The 27,573-nt window shown below is 39.6% G+C and overlaps 3 protein-coding genes across 6 annotated transcripts in view; 2 read left to right on the forward strand and 1 right to left on the reverse strand.

Annotated features, from left to right (window-relative positions):
• The window catches only part of conu (Rho GTPase-activating protein conundrum), a 120,193-nt gene extending 111,271 nt beyond the window's left edge, over positions 1 to 8,922 (forward strand). The window contains exons 9-10 of the mRNA XM_065217706.1: positions 7,761 to 7,920; positions 7,984 to 8,922. Coding sequence (XP_065073778.1) covers positions 7,761 to 7,920; positions 7,984 to 8,079 — 256 coding nt within the window. The 3' untranslated portion in view covers positions 8,080 to 8,922. The remainder of the gene's footprint in view (positions 1 to 7,760; positions 7,921 to 7,983) is intronic.
• A 13,314-nt stretch (positions 8,923 to 22,236) lies between these two features.
• LOC135697809 (estradiol 17-beta-dehydrogenase 8) lies at positions 22,237 to 23,426 on the forward strand. The gene is made up of 4 exons (XM_065217622.1): positions 22,237 to 22,247; positions 22,354 to 22,411; positions 22,589 to 23,206; positions 23,264 to 23,426. Exons 2-4 carry the CDS (start codon positions 22,372 to 22,374, stop codon positions 23,344 to 23,346), a joined length of 741 nt encoding a protein of 246 aa, XP_065073694.1. The 5' UTR covers positions 22,237 to 22,247; positions 22,354 to 22,371; the 3' UTR covers positions 23,347 to 23,426.
• Positions 23,427 to 23,853: 427 nt separating this feature from the next.
• tefu (Serine/threonine-protein kinase tefu) overlaps positions 23,854 to 27,573 on the reverse strand; it is a 41,507-nt gene continuing 37,787 nt past the window's right edge. For all 4 annotated transcript variants that reach the window (XM_065217665.1, XM_065217663.1, XM_065217664.1 and 1 more), the window contains 4 exons: positions 25,656 to 26,200; positions 25,318 to 25,592; positions 24,527 to 25,256; positions 23,854 to 24,458 (listed from right to left, as the gene is read on the reverse strand). In XM_065217665.1, the coding sequence (XP_065073737.1) occupies positions 24,107 to 24,458; positions 24,527 to 25,256; positions 25,318 to 25,592; positions 25,656 to 26,200 (1,902 nt within the window). In that variant the 3' untranslated portion in view covers positions 23,854 to 24,106. The remainder of the gene's footprint in view (positions 24,459 to 24,526; positions 25,257 to 25,317; positions 25,593 to 25,655; positions 26,201 to 27,573) is intronic.

Raw genomic sequence — 27,573 nt, forward strand, 5'->3', positions numbered from 1 at the left:
TCTACTTGCCACACAATTATTAATGCGAAAATGGTACAGGTATCGAAAGCTCTCAATTAATTACTGCCGAAGTGCATCCTTAGAACACTAAGTTGAGAACACGCAATAAGCTAATATGCGATAAGCAATAAGCTTGAAATGCGAAGAAGAAGAAGAAGAAGAAGAAGAAGAAGTGCAACACCTCTGCCAGTAGTACAAAATACTCGGTAGACTTCGTGTCGTGTGGTGTGGTAATCACCACGAAGTACTGCGGCAGGTGTCGCACAGTGCTTGTTGATTTCTCGTTAAAATTCTGCCTACCGACACCAGGGAGGAACCGGCGCCGGTGGTGTAGTGGTAAGCGTGACTGCTTTCTAACACCCCAATGGGTCTGGGTTCAATCCCAGCCGAGGTCGGTGGGATTTTTCTGAGGCATAAAAATCTCTGGTCACGTCTTCCTTCGGAAGGGAAGTAAAGCCGTTGGTCCCGGCCCATGTGTGTTGTGAATGGGTGCGATATCCTACGCAGGTGTGGAAGCTGCCTTCCTTGCACATTCGATTGTCGTCAATGGATGGCAATCGATGTCCGTCGGTGATTGGCACTAGATTTCGGAACAGAGACCGACGTTAAATAAAGGAAAGAAAGACACCAGGGAGGCAGCTTCTACACCTATCGATCCAGCAACTCATGAACCGGGGACCAACGGCTTTACTTCCCTTCCGAAGGAAGGCGTGATCTGAGATGTTATGCCTCAGAAAATCCCGGCGGCGCCGACTGGGATTGAACTCAGGCCTTCTGGGGTGAGAGATAATCACGCTTACCAATGCACCACCGGCTGCGCTCAAAAATTCTTGTTGAATAAATTTTAAATTTTACGAGCTATTTTCTTATCGATCCCCATAAAATTCTACTAGTACCTAATACCTAGTAATTTCAAAAATGTTGTTTTCACAAATCTCGGTGAAATAGGGGAAATGGCTTTAATATTCGGCCCATCGCTAAAAATCTGCTATTTATCAATTTTATCTAGATGAACGCATCACGGTACTAATGGATATTTTTGGTCGCTATTGAAAATTTAGTCGATTACTGAATTTATGTATAGGCCCAAATTAGAGACATTTAGGCCGACATTACATCCATTTCCCCTATTCTAAAAATTACTTTGGAATTCAATTCAGAACTTCTTTTCTTCTTCTAAGAAATTATTTGGAATTCATCTCAGAATCCCTTAGCACATTCTCTGAGTTATCTTGGAATTTTGGTCAGATTTGCCTGGATGTTTACAAGAAGTTAGTAATTATTATTCTCTGAATTCATAATAATTAACCCATTAATTCCTTTTCAATTCTCCAAAAAATGTCATAGGTATTCTCCTTAAAATTCTACTAAATTTCATATTGAATTGTTTATTTTTGCCTCAGAAAATACCAACGGCGCCGACTAGGATTGAACCCAGGCCCTGTTGGAGTCCTAACATTCTTCCAAGTTGCAAAGCCTTGAAAATTATCAGGACCAAAATAATGATTTAGTTAAATCTGGGTTCTTATAAATTTTCCAAAATCCCATATTTGCAGTATTTTTATCAATCCCATATTTTAAATAAAATTCAATTCCAGAACAACGTCTTAGAGAACTTAATAGATTTTAAATTTTCTCCTCAGAATCACCCAGAAATTCTGCTTTTAGTGCTCTTCACATATCCCTGGGAATTCTCTAAGAGTTTCTTATAACTTAATCTCAGAATCATTTTGAAATTATAGTCCAAACTCCGTTAAAGAGATGAACCAGCCTCTGCCTGAAAGTTTCGCTAATAAACCTAACCTAACCTAACCAAACTCCGTTGAACTGTTTTTCAAACTTTTGAAGAATTTGGTAGAAATAATTCTGCATTAAATAATAATTAGAGTATTAGAACCCTGCACTTGTTTAATAATTAATTCATTTATCATTAGAACTCTGGACATGTTTCAAAGTTTTCAAGCAAAATTTTTTGGCGGCCTTATTTTTTTTTTTTTTGCAAGTTTGGGATCTTGGAAATTTTTCCAAAATTCCAAATTTCAACTAACAAATTTCGAAAAAAAAACATTCTCAAACTATGTCAAAGGTTCAACATTATGGAGATTTTTTTAAATTATGTTTTGAGACGTTTGTCACGAAATGTTAAAACATTACCTTGCTTCGATATATCAAGTTCAAGATTTCTAAAACAATTCCTTCATTTAAATTTTTCACTCTAAAATTCAGCTTAATGACCTATTCAACATTTTCGTTTCTTACTGAACATTGAAAAACCGGGAAATTTTGGAGATCTAAACTAAGAAAAAAAGGGATTTCAAAATAAAAATTCGCTAGCCACCCTGAGGAATGCGCTGTGCACTTTACTGCTTCAGAGCAGTGATGCAAAATATCATGACACTCACTCGACACTCGTCAACGCATCAACCGACTATCGCTGACAGAACGTTTTGTCACAAAGTGAGAAGTAGAGCCATGACAAACAACAATCACCGGTAATGGTCGCTGCTCACAGGCAAAACGTAACACTCGCTGCTGATAATGTAAAGCGCAACGAAAACAGAGCGAAACGACAGAAGAAATGACTGTGTGAGTTACAAACAAAGCTGGCAAAATTAAACGGAAGCTGTTGGGCTCACTCACCAACACACTCACATAAGCAAGCAAAGCAGCAACTGCTTCAAAAACGAGAACAGATGAATGTCGTGATTGTCGAGAATGACCAGATCGGTGATGGATCACTACCGAAGACGACATTCACCAGTTGCTTTTTACTTCTTTCGTTAACTTGATGGATGGTATTGGAGAGTGCTTCGACAAGCAAATTGATAGGAATGTACCAAGCGTTACTACCATCAGCTGTTTGACGATCGTGATTGTGATAGGTTGCAACTCTGCTCCAGAATGTTTTTGCCATAACCCTTTTGAAGGTTGGAAGAGGCTCGAGAGTATCGATCGTATGCTGATTTGAAATTGATGAATAAGTGATGTGTGGCCACGTTGCAATCATAAAAACCTGGTCCGTGTTAGTGTGGCCACCCATGAATCCCACCTGGTATTACCCCATGAACTATTTTGCTATCGGTGATACATGGATATTTAGGAAAGACCCTTGAAGGCGGTGCCCAACAGTGTAATCACGCGGTAGTTGCAGCTATTTAACTTGTTACTTGGTCGACCAATCTCCTCCTCGGCTTCTTGAAGGCCTCAAACCGGGACCCTGTCCTCTTTTTCGAATGCTGCTAACTATGTTACCGTGCCACTTAGGCTTTCTGCTTCTCCACTGTTATGGTGCTCGTCCTAGTACTGCTTCAACCTCTCGATCGCCTCACACTCGTTCCTGATAAAATGTTCGTCCAAGTCTCTGCACATATCGTCTAACGGCAGCTACGTATGAATTTTGGTCGAGCTCCATGTCCTCGTGCTCCATTCTTATTCTCCATTACATGTTTACATTCGCCTTCAGACCAGTCATTTCTTCAGTTCGGGCGGGTCGTACCTCATAGAAATTACATAGGGAAAATGTTACATTTTTCCCCCATACGTTTTCTTATTGAGTTTTTATTGGAAAAAAGTAGCGGCAGTGCGGCAGTGCTTCCTAGCGAACCGGATGTCCGTCCAGTTATCTTCAAGAATAGCTGCACCATACTGCACTGAAGTAGAACTTCACGTAAATGCCATTGGTGAAATCCTTTAAATTTCATTGGATGTCCAATGAAGATATCGCTTTGAAAAATCCAATGAAAGTTATGTGACAATGATTTTGACCATCATTTAAGACATATATTTCGGAGAACAGTAGCCATCTGGAAAAAAATATACGTTTTATAGGATTTTCCAATAGTACAATTTTATATTTGAAAGTCAATGGGTGGCGCATCTTTTCTATACCTTCTGTCCCGTCTAACAAAACTCCTTCAGCGCTACAACTTCGAAGTTGCCTGGTTGGAGCTCGTCGTAGATTAACCTATCACAAAGCGACTTGTATAGCGGAGCCGGTGGTGTAGTGGTAAACGTGATTACCTCTCACCCCAGCAGGCCTGGGTTCAATCCCAGTCGGCGCCGCCGGGATGTTCTGAGGCATAACATCTCTGATCACGGGAAGTAAAGCCGTTAGTCCCCGGTTGATGAGTTGATGGGTCGATAGGTAGGGTCCAGGTGTGGGAGCTGCCTCCCTGGCGTCGGTAGCACGGAAAACAAGATCGACGAAAAACAAATCAGGGAAAAAAAGCGACTTGCAGTTCCATGTTCCAAGTTTCCAACCCCCTGTCTCGGTGGAAGACCATCGTGCACAACTCTGTCTAGAATTTCACGCTGTTTTGAGCCGCCCCCAACATGGAGAACAGACGCTCGGATTGGCTGCGTCCTCCATATAAAGGAGCCCGCTCCTTTCCTGTCCAAATCCCACCGGAGTAGGTTACCCGATATTACCTATGCAGGGTATCTACTACCTGGTAAAACCAGGAAAACCTGGAATCATCAGGGAATGTTATTTTAATTGAAAAAACATGAAATTCTTTGACTATATGTTTAGTATTACTTCTGCGTGAAGTCAACGATTTACATAGTTGAAGATGCTATTTCGAATAACAGACTGACCTTCCTTAAAAGTTATCCTAGCTCGCTATCTACTTTCTATATGCAATTTTCACACTGCCGTAATCTAAACGGAACTATCAATTCTATACTTTCATCTCCTCCTCATCTATCGTATAAAAATTACAACTTCAGTCTGTTATTCGAAATAGCATCTTCAACTATGGAATTCTTATTCAAGCATGAATGAAAATAAATATTCAAGGCAAATTCCAAGAACGTAGATTTCAAATAAATTAAGGGCCTAATAAAAGTTTTCAGTGTTCACTCGGCTGTCGACAAAAGCAGGCCACTCTCGATGTGTGCTACGCGATCGTCTGTTTTCTCGGCAGCAACCATTGTGTGGCCTCCTCATTGTTCTTCATCAGCAGTTCTTTCGGTCGATGCGTCGTCGACTTTGGAAAGCAACCGTTTCGGGGTGAGTGTGTGAGTGCTGACCACGTTTTGCGTCCATTGCTGCAATGGAAGCGCTCTGCCCCTCGTTGGCGTTCAGCAATTTGCCATACAATGAAACTACTGGAAGCGGCTCCAGTTCTGATGGAGGAGGCTTTTTGGATAGCGGAAGATAAAGTGTTTATTGTGTTGTACCTTTTGACTATAGTTTTAAGATATATTGTTTAGTGACCAAGAATCCTCGGCTCTGTAAAGTTAATTCGGTTAAACCTTATCAAATAAATTAATAAATAAAAAAAAAAAGTTTCAAAGCTTATGAACTTTAATGAATAAATTTTATGTAAAATTACCAAGGATCTCAATAAATAATTTTTAGGGAATTCAGTTAAAAATATCAGTGGATGATTTTTTAAGGAAGTGAAATCTGAGCATTCCTTACTAATTAATTCTGATGAACTCAAGACTCCAGGTGAAACGTAAGGAGAATTTCAAGTTGGTTCTAAGTAGCATTCCGAGGAAATACTGAGTAGATTTCAAAGAAAATATACAACAAAAATCTGTGGAGCATTCCAAGGCGATTACAAAGAGATTTGTGACTAAACTTTGAGGAAAGTTTTAAAGAAGTACTATGAAAACTTTCAAGTTTGTCCCTGAAATCATATTTAGATAACTCAAAGAAGAGATCCTAGGGATTTCTGAGGAACATTTCATAGAGCGGAACCATTTCCAAGAGAATTATGAGCGAAATATAGAGGGAATTCCGAAGATTATTGTATCGGAATAACAGAAGAATACTTAATAAATAATGAAGAAAGATGTTTTTAGGAGAATTCTTTAAGGAATTCCTCGGTAATAATAAATTGTTCAGAATTTTGTGAAAATCGTAGGGTGAATCAATCAAATCGTTCTCTAGAAAATTTCTAGAGTATTATGGAGCAAATTGTAAGGGAATGCCTAAGATGAACTGAGAGGAAATGTTGAGTAAATTCAAAGGAAATTCTTGAGACAATTCGAACAAAAATCCTGCGTCAAAATACAAGTTGATTCAAATATAGTATTTTTATCGAGATCACAGAAAAAAAGTTCTGAGACATCGGAGTTTTTTTTAGTTTATATTAAGAAAAATCTTCAACACCAATTCAGGACTTATAAAATGAGAGTTCGTAGACCAATATTCCGGACGTTGGGAAATTTCCAAGATTCTGGAACATAAGAAGCTTTAATGATTCAAAACTAACACAAATGTGCGAATTGCCATATTTCCAAATTTTTAATATTCATAAATCAACTTAATTTATTTTTAAGCTTCTGGCACATAAGCCTGAACAAATTTTCAAAACTTTTGGTTTTTGTAAAAAATTTGCACCTAGTACATTGTAAAATTGTTGAGAAATCGGAATTAGTAATATACAATATCGACCACTAGAAATAAATTTCTTTTGATTTGAAATATTACCTGGTTATTCAAGATTTTGCACTCCTCGAAACCTATCCACGTAAAACGTTTTTTATGTGTCCTTGATTTGTTTTCCGTCGATCTTGTTTTCCGTACTGAGTACCAATGGTTCCGACGCCAGGGAGGCAGCTCCCACACCTGGACCCTACCTATTGACCCATCAACTCATGAACCGGGAACCGACGGCTTTACTTTCCCGTGATCAAAGATGTTATACCTCAGAAAATCCCGGTGGCGCCGACTGGGATTGAACCCATGCCTTTTAGGGCGCGAGGGACGTAAAATGTTCCTATGACAAATAAGTATCACACATTAGTAAATCTTTTGTTAAAGTATTTAAAATTAAGCAATAAATTAATTATCATTAATTTAAATTGTGATTGTTCAATTTGTGTACCATTAATGAAATTTTTTTTCTATTTATGAATTTTTTATGAATATAGTTATTAAATTAATTTTCTTTAGTCTAGAATCTCGAATGAAAAGATCTATCCTCTCATCAATGAAACAATTGTTTGATTTTGCAAATAATTTAAAGTATGTCTTTCAATTTCTACTACAATAGATCAAATTACTGGTCGCAGTGGTGTTACGTCCCGAACAGAAGAAAAAAAAATTCTTAAACAAATGTTAAACTTTAGATTTTCATATCTTTGATTATAAAGCTGTTTATGTCATTTAAGTGCTTGTCGCACCTCCACTAAACTAAATTTCGTGAGTCTAACTTGAGACTTGCGACGTCAAAATCTCCACTGACACTGATCCTTTCTGTTACATGCACAATAACTAAATTGACATTGTTTTACCCAAAAACTAGCATATTTTCTAACGTTAAAAAAAATTTCTTCTAAAACCTGGAAATCATCCATTAAAGTGTTGGAATACCTGGAAAACTCAGGGAATTTTATTTATAAAAATGAGTAGACACCCTGCTATTGTTACTCGTACCTCTGTCGGCACCCCGGGAGATAAGGATAGGAGCTACTTGTCAAGAGGCTGAGGACCACATTGGGATTTTTATTATACCTGCATGTAACTGAAGTACCAATGGTATGCATTGTCCACCACCACCACCACCACCAGCCAACTTTGACTTCTGTACAAAAAGTTATTAATTATTTACTTTTGACCCAGTAGACGCGTAGCATACCCAACGGTGTAAATGAAATCTGCGAGCTAGCACTTTAGGGTTCCCCTTTAAATGCTGAATGTTAAAAGAAAATCTTCCACGCTCGTTCTAAACCAAAACATGCTACACAACGATGAGTTTATGAATGAAGGAGTTCAAATATATTAAATCAAATTTCACACCCCTTAGGTTCATCCATCCACCCGATAAGAACAACATTGGAGCCCAGGTCCGTATGGCAGCGCAGTGTTGCCATCTAACGAGCGTCCTAATCTCTATTGCCGACGAGCTATGGCGGGTGCCAACCCGACTCATTGATCAAAGCAAAATGATCAACAAAAATGGGCAGGTAACGTTAAAACAGCAAATATTCTCCCGAATTTCAAACTAATGAATATAATTTCCCTTGCAGCCAAAACGTCAACTGACCCGCAAAGCCAAAAATCCTCCTTCGAGCAACGGTGACTTTGTCATCGATACCAACCATATTCATAGATTGGTCATCTGAGTGCAACACGGTTAAAATAACCGAGAGATATCGAACAATGACTGTTAAGTCCGGCAACATTTCCATTTAGCTTTACACTTCACCAGCAATCAGAGCCTAATTTTAGACTGTTTGACCGTGCCGTGCTGCCGTCTGCACTGGTTTAAAATTTATAAACACTGTCCAGAGAGTAAATGTATTACTACTTACAATAACCGTAATGCTATAAGTCGTATGCTTGAGTGGGAGTATAGTACGTCAGATTGCATTTTGTTGCAGTTCATTTTATTCTCACTTGTTATAGCTTAGTTTATACACAGACACGTATCGATAATTATCTAAGGATTGAATGGTTTGTTTTACCAAGTGTGCGCGTGTGGCTTTGCCTTTCTCTTTGTGCTTACCGATAATTGCTTTAAACGATAATAATTATTACCCAGCGGAGAAAGTACGTGTGTGTTCTAGATTTACCAATTTACCTATCCATACTCCTCGATTCCGGCTGAAGTGAGAGAGCACTAAACTAAAATTAGATTAATGGGATTCCCGCTAAATTTAACCTCAGATGCATTACACAAAGTTTGGGAGCTATTCCGGCAGCCATATAGTCAAGAAATGTATTGTGCTGCTTGCGTGTCATGTCTTATAAGGTAGCCGTAGTAATGGGTATTCTCAAATTAACGGGAGAAACTGGAGCATACGTAACTTACGTCAATGAATGATGATAGTCATTGTAATCTTTATTTATTACGGTGTTATAGTCAAAGATTGTATATACTGGAGAGGCAGTTGAGTTGTGATGTGTATATATAGGCGTGCAAATGAATAAGATGAAATAAATGTGTACCATGATATTCTTCGTAAGCCAGTTTTAGTACTAGCACAATATCACATACGAAATCTCGTTCCATCACTGCAACAGCAAGTAGGTAAAGTGGGGTTTCATCAAATTACATTCAAATTAAGTGATCCCCATAAATAGTTGAAATTCAGCATGGAAGAAGAGAGAAAATTAATGATTTCCAATAATTACCAACAGTAATCAAGAATGCACGTAGCCAAGTTCATAGAATAGTAAATATCTACCTTCCTTGGAACTTTTACTTAAAAATTTATGCGTTAATTTACTGTAAAATCAATAAACAGTTCATTATTTCAACCTTACTATACCTAGAATCGCATCCCGAGCAAAGTCCAGCATCAAAATGACAGTAAATTGAAATCAAGTGTTGATATCAACATCAAACTGAAATCATAATTTGATTTCAGTTTACGCAATTCACAAATTTGATACCAAATTTTGATTTCATTTTGCTGTACATTTGCTCTTCAAAAATATGTTGTTGCGGGTTTGTTTTCATTGCCTTAAAGGGTGATACGGTCAAAATTTGGTCAAGGGAAAACGCGTGTAAATCGGTGAAATCGTTTATTTAAAAAATCAAATTAAATTTCTTTTTCAAGTTCAATTAGTATAAACTTCAGGAAAAATATTCAGTTAGGCTTCCGCTTTTCCAAATCCGAATTGCCGGGCCTTACGCTTGACCCCTGCCATCAGATTTTGTACAGCCACCTTGTCCACCTTCTTCGCCGCAGAAAGCCAGTTTGCCTTGAACTGCTGCTCGCCCTTAGCAGTTTTTTTGGTCTTCTTTAGGTTCCGCTTGACAATAGCCCAGTATTTCCCAATTGGGCGGAGCTCTGGCGTGTTGGGAGGGTTCTTGTCCTTGGGAACCACCTGCACGTTGTTGGCGGCGTACCACTCCATGGCCTTTTTACCGTAATGGCAAGATGCCAAATCCGGCCAAAACAGTATACGGAACAACCGTGTTTCTTCAGGAAAGGCAGCAGACGTTTATTCAAACACTCTTTCACGTAAACTTCTTGGTTGACAGTCCCGGAAGCTATGAAAATGCTGCTTTTCAAGCCACAGGTACAGATGGCTTGCCAAACCAGATATTTCTTTGCGAACTTTGACAGTTTCATGTGCTTGAAAACATCTGCTACCTTTCCCCTTCCTTTTGCCGTATAAAACTCCTGTCCCGGAAGCTGCTTGTAGTCGGCTTTGACGTAGGTTTCGTCGTCCATTACCACGCATTCAAACTTCGTCAGCATCGTCGTGTACAGCCTCCGGGATCGCGCTTTGGCCGACGTATTTTGTTTATCATCGCGATTTGGAGTCGCTACCTTCTTGTAAGTCGATAGTCCGGCTCGTTTTTTGGCTCGATGCACGGTTGTAGACGATACACCCAGCTTATTTGCGGCATCTCGGAGAGAGAGGTTAGGGTTTCGCTTGAAACTACCGGCAACTCTCTTTGTCGTCTCAGCGGCTTCCGGTTTTCGATTTCCCCCCGATCCAGACTTCCTGGCTGTCGACAAACGTTCCCCAAACACTTTAATTACATTTGTAACGGTTGATTTGGCAACTTTTAGCGATTTTGCCAACTTTGCGTGCGAGTAGCTCGGATTTTCGCGATGCGCGAGCAAAATTTTGATACGCTGCTCTTCTTGCTTGGACGGCATTTTGACAACTGAAGAGTGAATTCCAAAATCAAAATAGGAACAACATTCTACACACACACACCTTCAAAATGAGGGGTGTTCAGGTTTTTTAAATGCAAAATTGAAAGAAATACGTCAAGTTGATATTGACCAAATTTTGACCGTATCACCCTTTATCATAACATCAAATTGAATACTTGTTATGTTATCAACATGAAAAATTGATATCAAATTCAGTTTTCAGTTTGCTCTCACTGATAGCAGAAATAGTTTTCAATGTGATGTCACAGAAAGATTTTTTTGCTCTCAATTTTGATATTTTAACCGTTAAAACGACCAAAACGACAGCAACCTGAGTAATCATTATCAGCGAAATCACAACATCAAATTTAGATTTCATTTTGATCTCGGACTTTGCTCGGAATATCAGTCGCATGTGGGTTTTCGTCAATTTTGAGATAAGGGTTGATGCATAATTATTATGTCACGCTCTAGGGGTGGGTCTAAGATTTTGTGACAAGCAATGCATTAGGTATAGAAAAAACGTCACGATAGGGGGGTAAATTTCTCCTCGATTTAGCGTGACATAATTAATACATGGGCCCTAACAACGCTATACACTATCACTTGACATCTTCTTTATATTGTGTGACGATCGTGAAAAATGTTAAAACAACTCCAAGTCAGTTTGTCCCATCAAGTAAAGGAATCGCACTAATCAGCCACGTTCTTAACATCCAGCGTCCAGAAGACAAGTCTGTTTTTTGAATGACCATACACGCAGAGAAAATTGACCTTATTGAACCAACAAAAAATACTATTGAAATATTTTGCAATGTCAAATATAACTTTTTTGGAATTCAATATTTATATTTTGTAGCTTCAAAAATTTTTGTTGTTGTTTTCATTACAAATTCTGAAAACAAATATATTGTAGATTCAATAAAATATATTTTTGTCTTCAAATATTATTTTAACTACTTAAAAAACATATTGTAAATTTAAAAGCAACACTTTTCCAAAACATACCATGGCTCATTTTGTCAGTGTATATGTGTGTTTTCAATGCTGGCGCATGCTCGGCTTCCCAGTCGCAATTTCTAGGCTTTATTTAAAACACAAAATTGACTCGTCGGAAGAAGTTCTTTTTGAGGAAGTGTAAGAAGTAAATGACGCGCTAGTCGATTTATTGCTGAGTTTTGAACTCTCGGAACAAGTTTTTTTTTTTTTTCCTTTGGTTTGTTTTTTCCGTCGATCTTGTTTTCCGTGCTGAGCACCAATGCTACCGACGTGCCAGGAAGGCAGCTCCCACATCTGGACCCTACCTATCGACCCATCAACTCATGAACCGGGGACCAACGGCTTTACTTCCCATCCGAAGGAAGGCGTGATCAGAGATGTTATGCCTCAGAACATCCCGGCGGCGCCGACTGGGATTGAACCCAGGCCTGCTGGGGTGAGAGGTAATCACGCTTACCACTACACCACCGGCGCCGTTTCGGAACAAGTTGTCAATTGCTTTCTTGGTAAGGAATTCAGTATTTGCATTTTAATGCGTGTTTTAACGATTTTTCCCAATTCCAGCAAATCAATACACCGTGGAAACGTTGAAAATTGTCGAATGAAAGGAAATTGAAGAATTAATACCACCGCTATTTCTTGCTGAACGGACGAAGTGCATTATATGGATTAAACGCTTGGAAAAAAGGACAGGTAAGATTGTACGGAAAAATATGTCTCATGACAACAATTCAGACTCAATTATTACCAAAGGGATTACCGTCGCTATCGTCAAACCATCGGACAGCACCGCGGCTTCATCGCAGCCTTTAAAAAAAATACAGCTTAAAATCTTACTGGAGAACGATGCAACGCAAATTACTTGCTTAACGCTTCATCAAAAGGTCGAGCCATTCTTCAAAAATGCCTAAAACAGACATTTTTATCAAGAGCTGATAAGAGGACCATTACTCACATCGTTGCTGATGAATTCAAGGATCGATTTGGAAAATTAACCCCATCTGAGTTACGAGACAGAGCATCCGAGCTAGGAAAGCTATTTCCAGGAGAGCCAGAGGTAATTTACTTTTCTTCGTAGATTCAAAACGGACATAAATCGATTTTTAAAATACCCCCCGAAATAAGTGTCAATTATAGTTGGAAAAACTAATTAAATGAAGATTAAATTAATATTCTTAACTAAGACGGATGGTACCAGCCTACATTCATCAAAAACGGTGCGGGTCGAAAAATCAAACTTCTAAAACAGGCTAATGGACGACTATACGACAGGAATATCAACTACAGAGAATTGAAGATGATCAGGATGACTTGCAGCAACCGTCAAAATCCGGTGTTAAGCCTTTTGAAGCGGAGAAGATAGTTTCGGAACAGCAAGATAAACTGATAATATTATTGCCGATAAAAAATAATTTGCTAACGTTACATTATTTGACAGCTTCAGAATATCAACAAACCAAAGCCTGGTTCGTATGGTTCGTACACAACCATACCAAATTAGTCCAGATTGATTTTTTGCATACGTTCCCAGCAACCGTTAATGAAAGCTCATACTTCCGGTTTTGTAATTTTTGTATAATTGATAAACCTATTGAATCACTATTTGTACACTCGTTTGTTAATAAATAAAAAATGAAACAAAAAACAATTTTTAAATTTATTTAAAATTATTTCTTGAATAGAAAAACTGCTCAAATTAAAAATTAAATTATTTTAGCCAATCCAAATTTTTAAATTATAAAAAACAAATTGTTTAAACAAAGAAAGTTATTTTTGGTAGCGATTTATTTTTTTTTTATAAAAAAAAAAGATGTTGTCTGTTTGAAAATTCAATAAAATCTATTTTTCATTGCATTCTTGACAGATTTTGAAAACAACAATATTTTATGTCCGAACAATAAAGATTTATTGTTGAAGTCAATAAAAAAAGTTATTAGCCGGGGAATGATAATTTTTGTTGTTGTTTTTAATACATAAAATCATTGAAATTAAAAAACTTTTTTCTTCGTGTATTATTCGCTGATAAGGCTTAGATCTAATTTTGGTCCTACTAAGCAAAACCCGCCGTTTGGATTTTTTTCCAAAATGGACTGTTTTCACTGCAGATGCCTTCTAAATGTATTTACCCTTCCGTACGAACTGCTAGATTCGATAAAGAGTAATACATTGTTGAGATATTGTTAAAAATTTAACACTGCTTCTTAACCCCTAACTCGGCCGAACGCTGTGAAACGCCATTGAATTCACTTTGGCGTAAGGTTTTTGATCTAATTTCCATCATACTAAGCACAACCCGCGCTTTGCCCTTCTTTTTTGAACGGGTTTGAACAAAAAATGGCATATTTCTGTCAAAGATTACTTCTAAATTTATTCACCTTTCCATACGTACCGTTAGATTTGATAAAGAGTCACGAATTGTTGAGATATTGTTTTAAATCTAATACTGCTTCTTGATTCTAAATTTGTTCTACGAGTTTCAATTCCGTCCTAATGCATTGAAACGCCATTAGATTTTCTTGGCCCTACGGATAAACGTAGAAAAAGGGGATTTTCTAGGAGCGTTTTTTTTTTATTATTATTATTAAAGTCACTTTAACGCTCTTGGGTCATTCGTGACTTGTCTGGGGGTGAGATTTGAACTCTTGACTTTGGCGTGAGAGGTATGGATTCCAAGCAGATTACTATAACAATCTTAAGGATCGACGAGGATTTTCCAAATCGATATCCTAGAAGGATTACCTCGGGTAGGGTCCAAAGAAGAATCGAAGAGGAATAAGAGTCAAAAAAGGTAGAAAATTTACAGATATATTGAGCACTGAAAAGTGCTGTTTAAATTTGTTGTAGCTTTAGGTAGTAGTAACACCATAGAGGTAACTCTAAGACCACTGGGTCCCGAAGAAAATCATTATTATTTTTGGCTCACTCAGTACCAGAACAACGGTCCCAAGCAGTCCCAAGCTATTTCACTCACCCCTGCATGTTCTGCATGAATCCACACACCCCTGATGTTATCTGTCAAACTTTCATAGCGAATCAAAACAAACATAGTGTAGTAATAGAATTTCAACTAGAATAGGGTACGTTAATCGTTTGCTTGGGACCAATAGGCTACTAAAGTGGTGAGCCAATTTAAAATCGTTAGTTTCGTATTGATTGTTGGTAACACTTCCTTCAGCAAAAAGCAAATAGATCCGCACGGCAAGAGAGCACGATGCGTACTGGCCCTACTGGGACTTGATTTATTCTATGTTTAGACTTCAAAAATCAAGATTCTAAGAATTAGATATCTTTTGAATTGATAAATTCTTTAGAATCAAACTTAAATCATTTTTCACGATGCTAAACTTTGAACAAACTCTTTCTGAACTTTTAATAAATTCATCGGAGATTTACGAAGATCCGCACTTAGATCGTAATGAAGAAATTACACAGATTATTTTACAGATTTTTGTCAGCCAGATACAGATTAAACAGATTTTTACGGTGCAAATACAGAATGTAATTGGAATAACTGCACGGGACACTGCACTTTTTCCCAGCACCCTCATCACCATCACTCGCTCCAACCAGCCAAGAGACTAGTCCAAACGGGACCCGTACAGAAGGCAGAATCACAAAAGGCCGAAAATATTCTAAGGTACCACAAAAGGCCGAAAATTTATCAAAAACTGAATTTGTTGAAAACTGCATCCAAAGAATCTGTTAGCCTTTTTGCTCGCACAACTGACTCGGCTCGTTAAATGGTTTGCATTTACAAAAAATGAAGCCAAGATGAAATAAGATATAGAGGTGTTCTCACTAGCTGACTTTTTGGGAAAAAAACAGCAAGTGGTAAGCTGCGGGAAAGGGAAAGGTAAGGAAATGAGAGATGCCATGGAGGTTTATTACACATACGCAACATTCTGATTGGGTAGCGAGTTGCGCAAACTGTTGAATGTGTGTAGCAATATCGCTGCTAATGACGATTTACGATTTGAGAATACTTCCCATATTGAATTTCATCTTGAACGAAGCCATCATCGTCATTGAATACTCAAACATCCGGAAAAATAAAGCTAACGTCACTTTCTCTCTCATTCAGCATCTGAAGCCTTTCTGCTCTTAAAACTGAGTCGTCTCGTTGGAATGGTCCGCATTCACGCAAAACGAAGCCATCTTGTCATTAAAACGTCGTTAAACACTCGATCTTTTGTGTTTTCGGCCTTTTGTGATTCGGCCTTCTGTGATTCAGCCTTTTGCCAAGAGAATTCTCTTCATCAAGTTTTAAACGCCACGGCCGGATATTTTCTACACACAGTTCGATGGAAGAAGCAAAAATCTAGCATCTAATTCGACGAAGACGGCAGGAAACATTTTTGAAGCCGAGTTATTTACGAAGAATGAGAATCGATCAATGTAGATACGACCTATTGAAAAGTGACGCGAGTCAGTCGATCTTGTTTTCCGTGCTGAGCACCAATGCTACCGACGCCAGGGAGGCAGCTCCCACACCTGGACCCTACCTATCGATCCAGCAATTCATGAACCGGCGGCTTTACTTTCCTTCAGAAGGAAGGCGCGACTGACATTGAACCCAGGCCTGCTGGGGTGAGAGGTATCCACGCTTACCACTACACCACAGGCGCCGCTAACTTTCCAGGTGTTGACATTGGCAAACTGCGCAAAAGTAAAGGAGCCAGTGTCGCTACTTGATAGCAAACTACTCATGATGGGAGGAGTCTGTGTAGCTTACCGGCGTCCTCATAATCGAGTACCACTTGGTTGCACATCATTCTGCTTCAACCTGTAAAGTTATAAAAGAGCGCTGCTATCTAGCCTCAACTCATTTTCGCTTCGGGCGCCGTGGTGATCAGGCAGCAGAAGCAGCAAAAGCAGTCGTCTGGCTCGCCATTACGGTGTCAAACGTGTCTCCGGTCTGATCTACGAGAAAACACGAGGTGTGCTGAAGGTGTTCTTGGAGAATGTGATCCGTGATGCTGTCACCTACACTGAACACGCCAAGCGTAAACGACAATGCGACAGACGCACTCTGTACACAGAAAAACAAAACTACCCACCGCTTGGGTTTTTTAAACTCAAATTTGAGTTATTTGACCTCAGCCCGTTTCATTTTCTCTCGCTATTGTTGTCAAAAATAGAACGAAAGATTCGACTCAACCGTCTAGTTCCGTACGAGAAGCCAAAATTGAGTAATATGCGATATACCCAAATTTGAGTTAATTGAACTTAATTTTGGGTAGAAAAAATTGAAAATAACTTAGCGATGGGTAATTTTTTTTGCCGTGCTTAAATGCAAACTACTTTGAGCCGGTTTACCCAAATTTGGCTTATTGTACGGAACATGGGAGATGAGTGAAAAGAACTTAATTTTGGGTTGTTTTGAATTTCTGTGTACGGTTTCGGAGGTTAAATCATCACCAACTTTGGCAACAAAACGGCCCTTTTCAGGACCAACAAGCTTATTACAATACAAAGTTAGAATAGAGTTTATCTGCCTGTTTGTCCATATTCAGAACCACATGCCCCCAACGACCACACAAAATGCTCTCCAGAGTTGTAATCTTGTAACCAAACTTGGAAGCAGGGGTGCGAGTGATTTTGATCGATTCTCTTCATCAACTTTCTCTTTGAATAAAGAATACTACAAATTTCCCAAACGCCTACAAATCAAAAACGGAAAGAGTTAAGATAATAGATGATCGATCAATTAAAAGAACTAAATTTTCTTCACATTTGTTCCGTGCCCTAGCGGTCCTACGTCAAACTTCCGTTCGTGCCCCTAGGCACAGACCCTTCTACTTTTTTTCAAGTTAAATCAGTTGCAATGAAGCTTGCATGTTTTGTTATATCAGCAAAAAATATGGCAATTTGAACTATGGACGATTTAATTTCAGGATGGAACTGAAATGCGATTATTTTGCTAAAATGGGACAAACTGACTTGAGATTGTTTTCACATTTTTTTTATGATCAAAGTTCGTAGTTTTATCACGTAATATGAAAGTAGATGCCAATTGACAGTGGATATATATAGCGTTATTATCTCAAAATTGACGAAAATCTATATGGGACTGATATTTATTTATTTATTTATTCTTATTTCATCTGACTTTTTTCAGTCTTAATGAAATCTAGGATGGGGAAAAGCCTCTTTGAGTAAACTATTCAGTTGGCTCAAAGAGGCGTAAAAACCCCATGTCTTTTCATACATATAACAATAAATAAAATTACAAATAGTCAATACACAGAATACGTTGAATACAAATGAATACAAATGACAAACATATTAAAAGCTAAGTCAATAATCTAAAATAATTAAACACAACAATCTGCAAATGCGTCGCAGCTCACGCGTCGGAGGGTTGGAAACTCGGCGTAGTGTTGTAGAAGGACCATGTAATAAAAAAAACAGCAGGTAATACACACTTTCGAAGTAGCAGTGATTGGACAGATACTCACCGCTGTGCATTGAGGCGGCGTTGAAAAGTGGCAGCAGAAACATTGAAGTCAAATTGTCGACTAACATCGTTAAACCGAGAAGACATTATCCTGATAGGATCGTGCTGACCATAACGGCTGTTCCGGGTAGCAAGGTGCAGGAAATTACGTTACCTCAAAGGTCTTTGCGGCGCAATTCAGCAAGAATATCTGGGGCATCGATTTGATTGGTCATTACCTTAGCGACGAAGATGGCTTGCAAATTGGATTTTCGCATCTCCAGAGTATCGATGCCTAACAGCATACAACGATGTTCATATGGAGGAAGATTTGACGAATCACGCCAGGGTAAGTGCCGAAGAGCGAGGCGCACAAACTTTTTCTGCACCGCCTCGATAGGTCAATCCAGTTTCTGTTGTACGGGCACCATACCAGCACGGAAGATTCCAAAATAGATCGAACCAGTGCACAGAAAAGGGACTTCAGGCAGAGAGGATCACGAAATCCATCAGCAAGCTTAAACATGAAGCCGAGCTGTTTATTGGCTTTTGCAATCACGTCTTCGTAATGCGGTCGGAAAGTGAGTTCGCGGTCCAATATCACACCGAGATCCCTAACCTGATACAAGCGCTCGAGAGTTTGTCCACACATGCTGTAGTTGAAGTTGATTGGTTGCCGCTCCCTGCTGAATGATATTGTGTTGCATTTGGCTATGCATAAATCGAGTAGGTTTCGCGTGTTCCAGTCCTCGAACAAATCTAATAACTTCTGCAACTCCAGGCAATCCTCAGTGCACGTGATGATCATAAAGATCTTAACATCGTCGGCATAGAATATTCGCTTTCCACGTGGCAACACAAAGGCAATGTCATTTATGAATAATGAGAAAAGCAGCGGTCCAAGATTACTCCCTTGCGGTACGCCAGAAGGAATCATAAACGGCTCCGAATGTGACCAACCAAACCTTACTCTCACGGATCTTTCAGACAGATATGATCTAAACCAGCTAACAAGCGCGGAAGATACCCCCAGCTTCTCGAGTTTTTGCAACAGGATATCATGATTCACACGATCGAATGCAGCCATGAAGTCCGTGTATACGGCGTCCACTTGTGAACCAGCGTCCATAGAGCGTATGCAGAGTGAGGTGAACTGAGTGAGGTTAGTAGTAACAGATCGTTTCGGGTAGAATCCATGCTGGGCACATGAAATGTAGTTTTTGGTGGCTTCAAAGAGAGCGTTGTTTACAATTATTTCAAAACACCTTAGAGCAAGCGCTCAAGGACGTTATTCCACGGTAGTTGACGACGTTACATTTGTCACCCTTTTTGTGAATCGGTGACAGAAACGAAGTTTTCCATCCAGCAAGAAATGTTTACTGTTGGAACGAGAGATTGAACAGTTTTACTAACGGTGTCATCAGAGAACTCGAGCAGTTTTTCAACACCGATGAAGGACACGGGTGACACGGAATGTTTGAGCTTACGTAATGCATTTTGGACATGCTCCTCGCTGATCTGGAAAATTCCAAAGTCGATGCTGTCTAGTGGCGTAGCAGGCGTATTTGAGAAGACATTATTGAAGTGTTCAGCAAAGATCTCACATTTACTAGAGGCTGTGCTAGCAAATCGGTCGCCGAAATACATGGACGTAGGCAATCCATCTTCCTTGCGTTTAGTACGAACAAAAGACCAGAACTGTTTGGGATGTAGACGTAAATTTCTCTGCGTACGATCAACGTATCGAGCATACAATAGACGGTTATACCAACAATCAATACGAAACTAACGATTTTAAATTGGCTCACTACTTGCCTAGCCTATTGGTCCCAAGCAAACGATTAACGTATCCCATTCTAGTCGAAATTCTAGTACTACGCAATGTTTGTCTTGATTCGCTATGAAAGTTTGACAGATAAAATGAGGGGTTATTGGTTTTTCCTATGTTTCGAGGGGTGAATCGATTAGCTTGGGACCGAAGAGAGTACCAGAGCTGAGCCAAACGACTCCAACTATACGTTCGAAGTGCAGATCGCCTACGGCGCTTCAACTGGAAGGAGGCTCCTGTTTGTCCAAGGAGGCTTCAGTGGAGGGCGCTGAAGAGGCACGTGAGCTTCAATGACTTGACGTATCTCCGTGTTGAAAATACATACAATATCGTCCAGATCCTGATCAGAATCCAAATATTGCCAATCGATTCTATAATCAACTATAATCATCCCGACGAAAATCGAACCGGCAGTCGTCTAGAGATAGTTCAAATGACACTGGTACCGAAATAGAAACGGTGACGTCAATAGCAGGATGTGGAGTATCGATTTCTACGAGCGATTCAGCCGCTTCGGATACGCAACAGCTTGATAACGCTGAGTCATTCACGAGCACTAAATCGAGAATCCGCGAACTGGAGTTCTTCACATTATTGATTTGTGTCAGACCCTGGAAGCAGAAGGCATCGTACAATGCACAACTAGCATTCGTTAATCTCGATGTATGGGAATCTATTGTGAGGCCACCATCCTCTGATGGTACCCAGTGCATTTCAGGATGATTATAGTCTCTAAACTGGAAAGCAAGGTCATGATGCCTCAAGCCGGAAAGGATTGAATCAATGGAGTCAGTATGCCGCTGTATGAGCGTCAGTTTGTCTCTACAATCACGTGGTAGATAAAGCACTCCAATGCTGACATCATAGTTCTGCAGTTTGATTTTGATCCAAAGCTGCTTGAGAGCATTACTTATCGGAGCTGGGGCAATACAGCAACACAATTTAGAAGAGACGGCTATCAATACACCTCCACCACGAGTTTTTCGACTGTTCAAAGAGCTACGATCTGTCCTGAACACAGTGTAAGAATCGTTGAATAATTGAGTAGACAAGATGCAATCGTTCAGCCAAGTCTCAGTTAGCACGATAACATCATATTCCGAGTCAGTTGTAGCTAAGAAAAAAGAATCTATCTTTGTCCGAAGTCCTCGTGCATTCTGATAGTATATGCGTAGCTCGGAAGTTGTTGAGGAAGGATTGTCACAAACTTCTCGTCCGTTCCTCGGCAGAATGCAATGAATTTGAGTGGGTGTTGCGCTGAAATCCAAATGTTGATCATGAGGAGAATCACCGAGAAAGCACGCATACTTGCCTGAAAAGCCAGGATGGGAGACCCTCGCCCTATGCGATTATAGACAGCACACTCGAGAACGAAATATAGCAAAAAACTAGATCCGGAGCTAACACAAATCATCCACAGCCCTCTGTTTGGAATGTTTACTCAAAATACAAAAAAATACCATGTATATTTTTCCCGGAAAGACCGTAATATAAAAAATCCAATAAAAATACAATGATTTTCATTGTCATTGTAACCATGATATTTATTGTCAAAACATTGGACATTTTTGTCGATTACCATAGAATCATCAAATTTATGGTTCACAACAATGAAAATCATGATATTTGATAAATTTACAGTAAAAAAGGGGCGTTGCTTAAGCATCTTAACAATAAAAAAACTGATTTTTCTAGAACAAAATTAATCTCATCACATTAATTTTCATTGCATCGTTGAAAAACGAATTTTATTTTTTCTCCCGTACAACAATTTAACAATAAATTTTAATGTACTCAAAATTCAGCAGTAAAAAATATTGTAATTTCGTTGTTTTATTAAAAAAAATTCGGGTTTCTCAACAACTTTGTCTCAGACCTCATTTCGATCAGAAGTGACGTTTTCGTGCTACAATTTATTGAAAAATGTCAAACGCCATTTTGAAAAAATACAAGATTCAAAATAACATATTTTTGCAAAAATGAGAATGATTTATTTATTTATTTATTTGTCGTCAATCAGTGTAGAACGTTTTACAATTGTTGTCTTAAGAGCTATTAACAAACAGTTATGCAAAGTTTCATGCAAATCGGCGAAGGTGGAATCAAACATTATTTATTTTCTGCTATTTGGCCTGGAACTACTCAATTAATGTTCATTATGTCGTCAACATATAGCCTAACTTTTAGCAGTGATCGTATTACTACTGTGTTCAACCTACATTCAAACTGTGCATACCACGCATTGCGCATTCATTCATGAAACCTGTCAAAAGCAGTTGCCTTCGAATGTAGTAGTAGTAGATTCATTGCTTTTATACATGTATCAACTTTATCTCTATGCATAGAACCACATCAAATCTTATGAACTGCCTATCTTTATTGAAGTAGTCGAACTGGTTCGAGTTGCAGGTTTGTATGATATTGCAAAGTATGAAAAAATACTCAATTAACTGTTAAAACATGCAGCATTGTAAGCAACTAGGTACCTTTAGATAATCAAAATCAATCTTTTTAGGTTCACAATTCAGGGAAGATGAGTGGCCCTTTGGCAGGACGTTTGGCACTGGTTACCGGTAAGTTCAAGGTCGTTCATATGAAAGAGAAGCTATTATGTAAACTACGGCAGATAGCTTTCATCTATTTGTAGTACAACATTAGAGTAAATTACTAATTCAAGGAAATAGTCTCCCCTGCTAGACAACTACCTATAAAGATCTTATTTATACATTCATCTCCATAATACATTGTAGGTGCCGGATCCGGTATTGGTCGAGTAGTGAGCAAACTTCTGTCTCGTGATGGTGCCATCGTTGTTGCTGTCGATCGGAATGGCAAAGCTGCTGAAGAGACTATTCAAAACTTGAACAGCCAGAGTGATAACAGTGCCTTCGAAATGGATGTGTCTTCCAGCGATAGTGTCTCGAAGGTGCTGGATGCCACCCTCGAAAAGTACAAACGTCCTCCGATGATTGTGGTCAACTCAGCCGGTATCACTAGAGATAACTTCATGCTTAAAATGCCAGAAGAGGACTTTGATGCCGTAATCAATGTGAACCTTAAGGGAACTTGGCTCATGCTGAAGCAATTTGGCAAAGCTATGGTTGACCACAAAGTTAGTGGATCTATGGTAAACGTTTCGTCGATTGTGGCCCGTAATGGCAACATCGGACAGTCCAACTATTCTCCCAGTAAAGCTGGCGTGGAAGCAATGACCAAGGTTGTAGCCCGAGAGTTCGGACGTTACAATATTCGCGTGAACGCTGTTGTTCCCGGATTCATCGTAACTCCAATGACCGACTCGCTGCCACAAAAGGTGAAAGACATTGTCGTCATGCAGTGTGCCTTGAGACGTTTCGGAAGGCCCGAGGGTATGTTTTGCTTTTGATGTATGAAATGTGAGGGAATTAAAATGGTTTTGATTTCAGAAATTGCTGAAGTGATTGCCTTCCTGGCTTCGGACAAGAGTAGCTATATGAATGGTACGTCGGTTGAAGTGACTGGAGGATAATCTCGAACTTATGATTGCTAAATACACATCCTGATCGGTACATCACTCAGGTTAAACAAGGTTGAAACAGAGCATTTAATTATGGTTGCATTTACGTCGAATTGTTAAAGCATTTTAATGTATATTTACAATGTAAAATAAAGCTGTATTTTGTAAATTGTAACTCTTGTCTGGCTAATTGGATTACGACCTTAGGTACTAAAAAACAGTTAACCATCATAAGTTGGTATAAAACTAAGAGCTATGGGAGATTTCTAAAAACACGTCTAAAATTGATTTCGTTTATTTTGGAGATTTTCAGTCGTACGCTGGTTTATATCCGGAGCTAACCCATCTATATAACAATTTAGGTAAATGACGCTTTTGCCAATACTATTACCCAGGGCTGCAAAGCTGGATCGGAGTCGGAGGCATTTATGGTAGAATACGGCCTCGTAGTCACGACAATGGTGTATTTACCAATGGAATATAAAGAATACCTCTGATTTTGACCACAGATACATATTCTGAAAATCCCTCCTACTCCGATTCGACTCCGCAGCCCTGCGGTGCGCGGATACATGATGTAACACTTCATGCAATGAGTGAGTAATGACTTTTCTTTATTTACCCCCTGAAGATGTGGCAGAAGCCCCATCATAAATTCAAGGCACTTTTCTTTTCAGTTCACGAAATAACAAGTCGATATTACGAAAAACGAGTAATTCACTTGCAACAACAATTAAAACTACTTTAACATACCATTATCGCTCATACTTCCCTACAGGTATGGTTGCCATCCTTGGAAGAGTTGGCACAAGTTCAGATTGCTGGAGGCAGCAAAAATCAGTCTTTCCACTTGTCCCTCTACCGAAGTAAACTTTTCATCTTCCTTTCCATTGAGTTTATCGCTTACGCGAAGCAGCGCACGTTCTGCACTAATGTTCACCGCATCCTTGTGTTCTGCATGGACTCCGCCCTCTCCGCCGTACAATTCTGCAATCTGCTTCCGAGCAGCTTTCTTATTGGCCAGCACATTCCACGTGTACAGCGGATCGTACAGAAGCACTTCCAAAATTGTCATGATTGGCGCATGGTTGTTTCGTAGAATTTCAAGCGTTTTCTCGCAGGATCTGTGGAAATTAGATAAGTAGGTATATGTTATTTTAAATTGTCTATTCATCCGGAAAATAGCACTTACTTTTTAAATACTCCTTCGATGCCGCTAACACCCATTCCGGCCACAATGTCTCTGGTAAGACGGAACGGAATCGTTTCAGGGGTAGGCAAATTTTTACCCAACTCAAAGGCGATACCAAAGTCAATATGGATTACTTCGGCGGTATTCTCATCAACCAAGATATTCTGTACGTGTCTATCACCAATGCCCAGTATGTAGCCAATCATAGACGATACAGCCACACTCTTGGTGTAGGCAAGTCTTCGTTCAAACCACATTCCCGAGGTTAGGAATTTCTCGAAGAAAAACTGTTGAAAAACTGGACTCAAGTGTTGGCAGATTTTGTGGAACTTTTCCTGCTTTGTTCGCAGAGAAGACTTAGCCAGTTCAGCGAAGGCTTTCCTAGCTTCCAATGCGCTCATATCCTTAGGTCGGTAGCGAGAATGTGCAGGAATGAGCCATGAACCAATAGGAACCGTGTTCGAACACCATTCAAGTATTCCGCTCTGCTTGGATAGCGGGACGACCTTGTACGCACGTACGTTGAGTTTCTGTTTACCGGCTTCTTTATCGTTCCGCAGTAGCACATTAAGGATGCTGAATACCTGCTGCATAACAGCGTCCTGTCTCATATCGTCCCTACCCTTCAACAACTGTATGCGGCTCTGACCATCCATGCAATGACACACTACCTTTTTCGGAGCGTTGATTCCACCGACTCCATGTATCTGATCGTCCCATTTGTGTACACCTTTAAACAATTAATATGAATTATGTACCACTTCAATTAGAGATTTCAATGTCTAATTTACCGATTATGCCATCATAGACACAACTTTCTTGAACTTTCAGCTCAACTGTAGAACAATGTACCTTATCGAGCTCCCTGCATCTTTTCAGAGCGTCCTTTGAAGTCATTTTATAATCAGTGAACCCCTTGGCCCCTCCCAGCGTTTTATTGGCCATCTCTATGAATGCCAGATTCATTTCGGTCGTTTGATCAACAATATCTGAAATTTTCTTGTTCTTTAACAACTTGTTGTACAGCGATTGAGCCCCAAGCAGTCGTTCATCGTCCGTCGGAACGCTATAACGAAAGAAACCAGTTTAAAAAAAAAACGTAATACAGCAACATTTCATCAACCCATACTCTTTCAGTTCAACATCGGCAAAAGCGTAGACCTGGGCCAAAATATGCGGCAGAGTGTGATGTGGATGATCGACGGCACATCGTTCCAACGTCTCCCAAACCATTCGCCCAACGCCGTCTTTACGATTATCCAAACGAGGGGCAAGTTGAGGCAACACCGGTACAAACTTATACGTCGGAACGACCTTCAAAGTTTCGCTAACGGTATTGGCGATCTTCTCACTATGATTCCCCAACCAAAGGGCTACGATCCGGAAGACAGCCAGATCGCTTTCGATGCTCGTCTTCCGAGTATACGCCGAGTAGTAGAACAGAGCCAGCTTGAGATAGTCTTCCATGTTGGACATCATAGTGTTAATTGACTCTTCGTCGCGTGCAGCGTTTTGCTTCGTGGAAACCTTTGCCCTTCGCAGGTTCGTTAGTTTCTCCTTGTCCGACTCCTTGAGCTTGGCCTGCTCTGCTTCCAGCATCACTAATTCAGCCTTCAACTGTTCCAGATTAATTTTCTTCATCTTGAACTCAGTGGAAGTAAAATGTTTCTTCAGCTGGAAGATTGATGCGCAAGAAGTGGATAATAGAAGGTAAAGAAGGATATTGACCAAGATTTAATAATCGTATAATTTGAACGTATTCTTTGCCTATAGCATGCTAATTGGGATATTTCGCCACATAGTGTTTTTTGAGCACTTACATAGTACCCTAGAGCAGCGCTGCCGGTGGATGCAAAACTATCCCATGTGGGGGAGTGGGGGTAGGGGATTGGCGATTGTCTACGGTCCATACAAATACAAAAAAATACATAGACAATTGTCTCAAATCCCAAAAAATCGTCTACATAATTTATGAACAGCCCCTAGAATAGCTGATCGCGAACGGATAGGACCCGATGTTTACGCTTAAACGCTGTCCTGAAACCCTCCAAATAATCATGAAATTACCCAAATAGCCGTTAAAACTTCAAAGGACCAACAATAAGTTCTAATAATCAAAATGATCTCGAATAGATTTAAAACGCAACGCAAATGGTCTAGAATAGATTTAAAACGCAAAAATGGGCCAAAAATCACTTAAACGGCCTGACAATCTGAAAACGTAAGAATGATCCTTAAGTCACTAAAAATGATCCAAAAAAGTTAAAATGGCCTACACTGTTCAAACTGGCTTTAAAATGGCAAAAAGACCTTGAAATTGGGGGAGGTTGTTCATTGAAACTTTCGGTCCGCTTCGTAGCATAGTGCTTGCTAAGAGGTGCCAGGTGGTAACCCACTCATTACCTGACGATCGGCCAAATTTGGAAGACGTCTGCATTGAATTGTCTCACATTGTAATATTCCGCCCACTATATCACAATCAATTGCGAGTAGCTGAGCGGAATGGAGACAAGGAAAGCATTTGGTACAGGACCAAGTCTCGCCAAAACAATGAACTTGGAAGCAACTGGATCAAGTTGTCTTGGGGCACGAAATGATCCTGTTGCATGACTTGGAGCTGTTGCAATCGAGGAAGGGGGGGTTGGTACTAATGTTTAATTTGTTTTTGTATAAATTCAGGTGTTAAGGTGGTTCGCTGCCTCTGGATAGTGTGTTTGACGGTGGTTCAGCAAGAATAATATTGAGACATACGGGAATGCAACAAACGTGTCAAATTAACTGCAGTGGTAACGAAAACACAGAGGAGCGTACACCTGATGTCACACACTAAGGTGATGGTAATAAGGTCGGTTATAATATGACATTTACACAAAAGCGGAGATCAAATCATATTGGTCAACGTACCAAAATTCGAAACTTCGATTAAAACGTGGAATCTGTGCAGCACCAGTGGAGAACACTCAAAAGCTGCAGGTCTCATCAACCGCTGCCTGCGATATATAACTTGTGGCTGGTGGCCTCACAAATGGATCTCAGATGTAAATGTC

This window comes from Ochlerotatus camptorhynchus, unplaced genomic scaffold (assembly GCF_037179485.1).
Source record: "Ochlerotatus camptorhynchus isolate MF236.1 unplaced genomic scaffold, CSIRO-AGI_Acam_v1.1 ptg000078l, whole genome shotgun sequence".
Classification (NCBI taxonomy): domain Eukaryota; kingdom Metazoa; phylum Arthropoda; class Insecta; order Diptera; family Culicidae; genus Ochlerotatus; species Ochlerotatus camptorhynchus.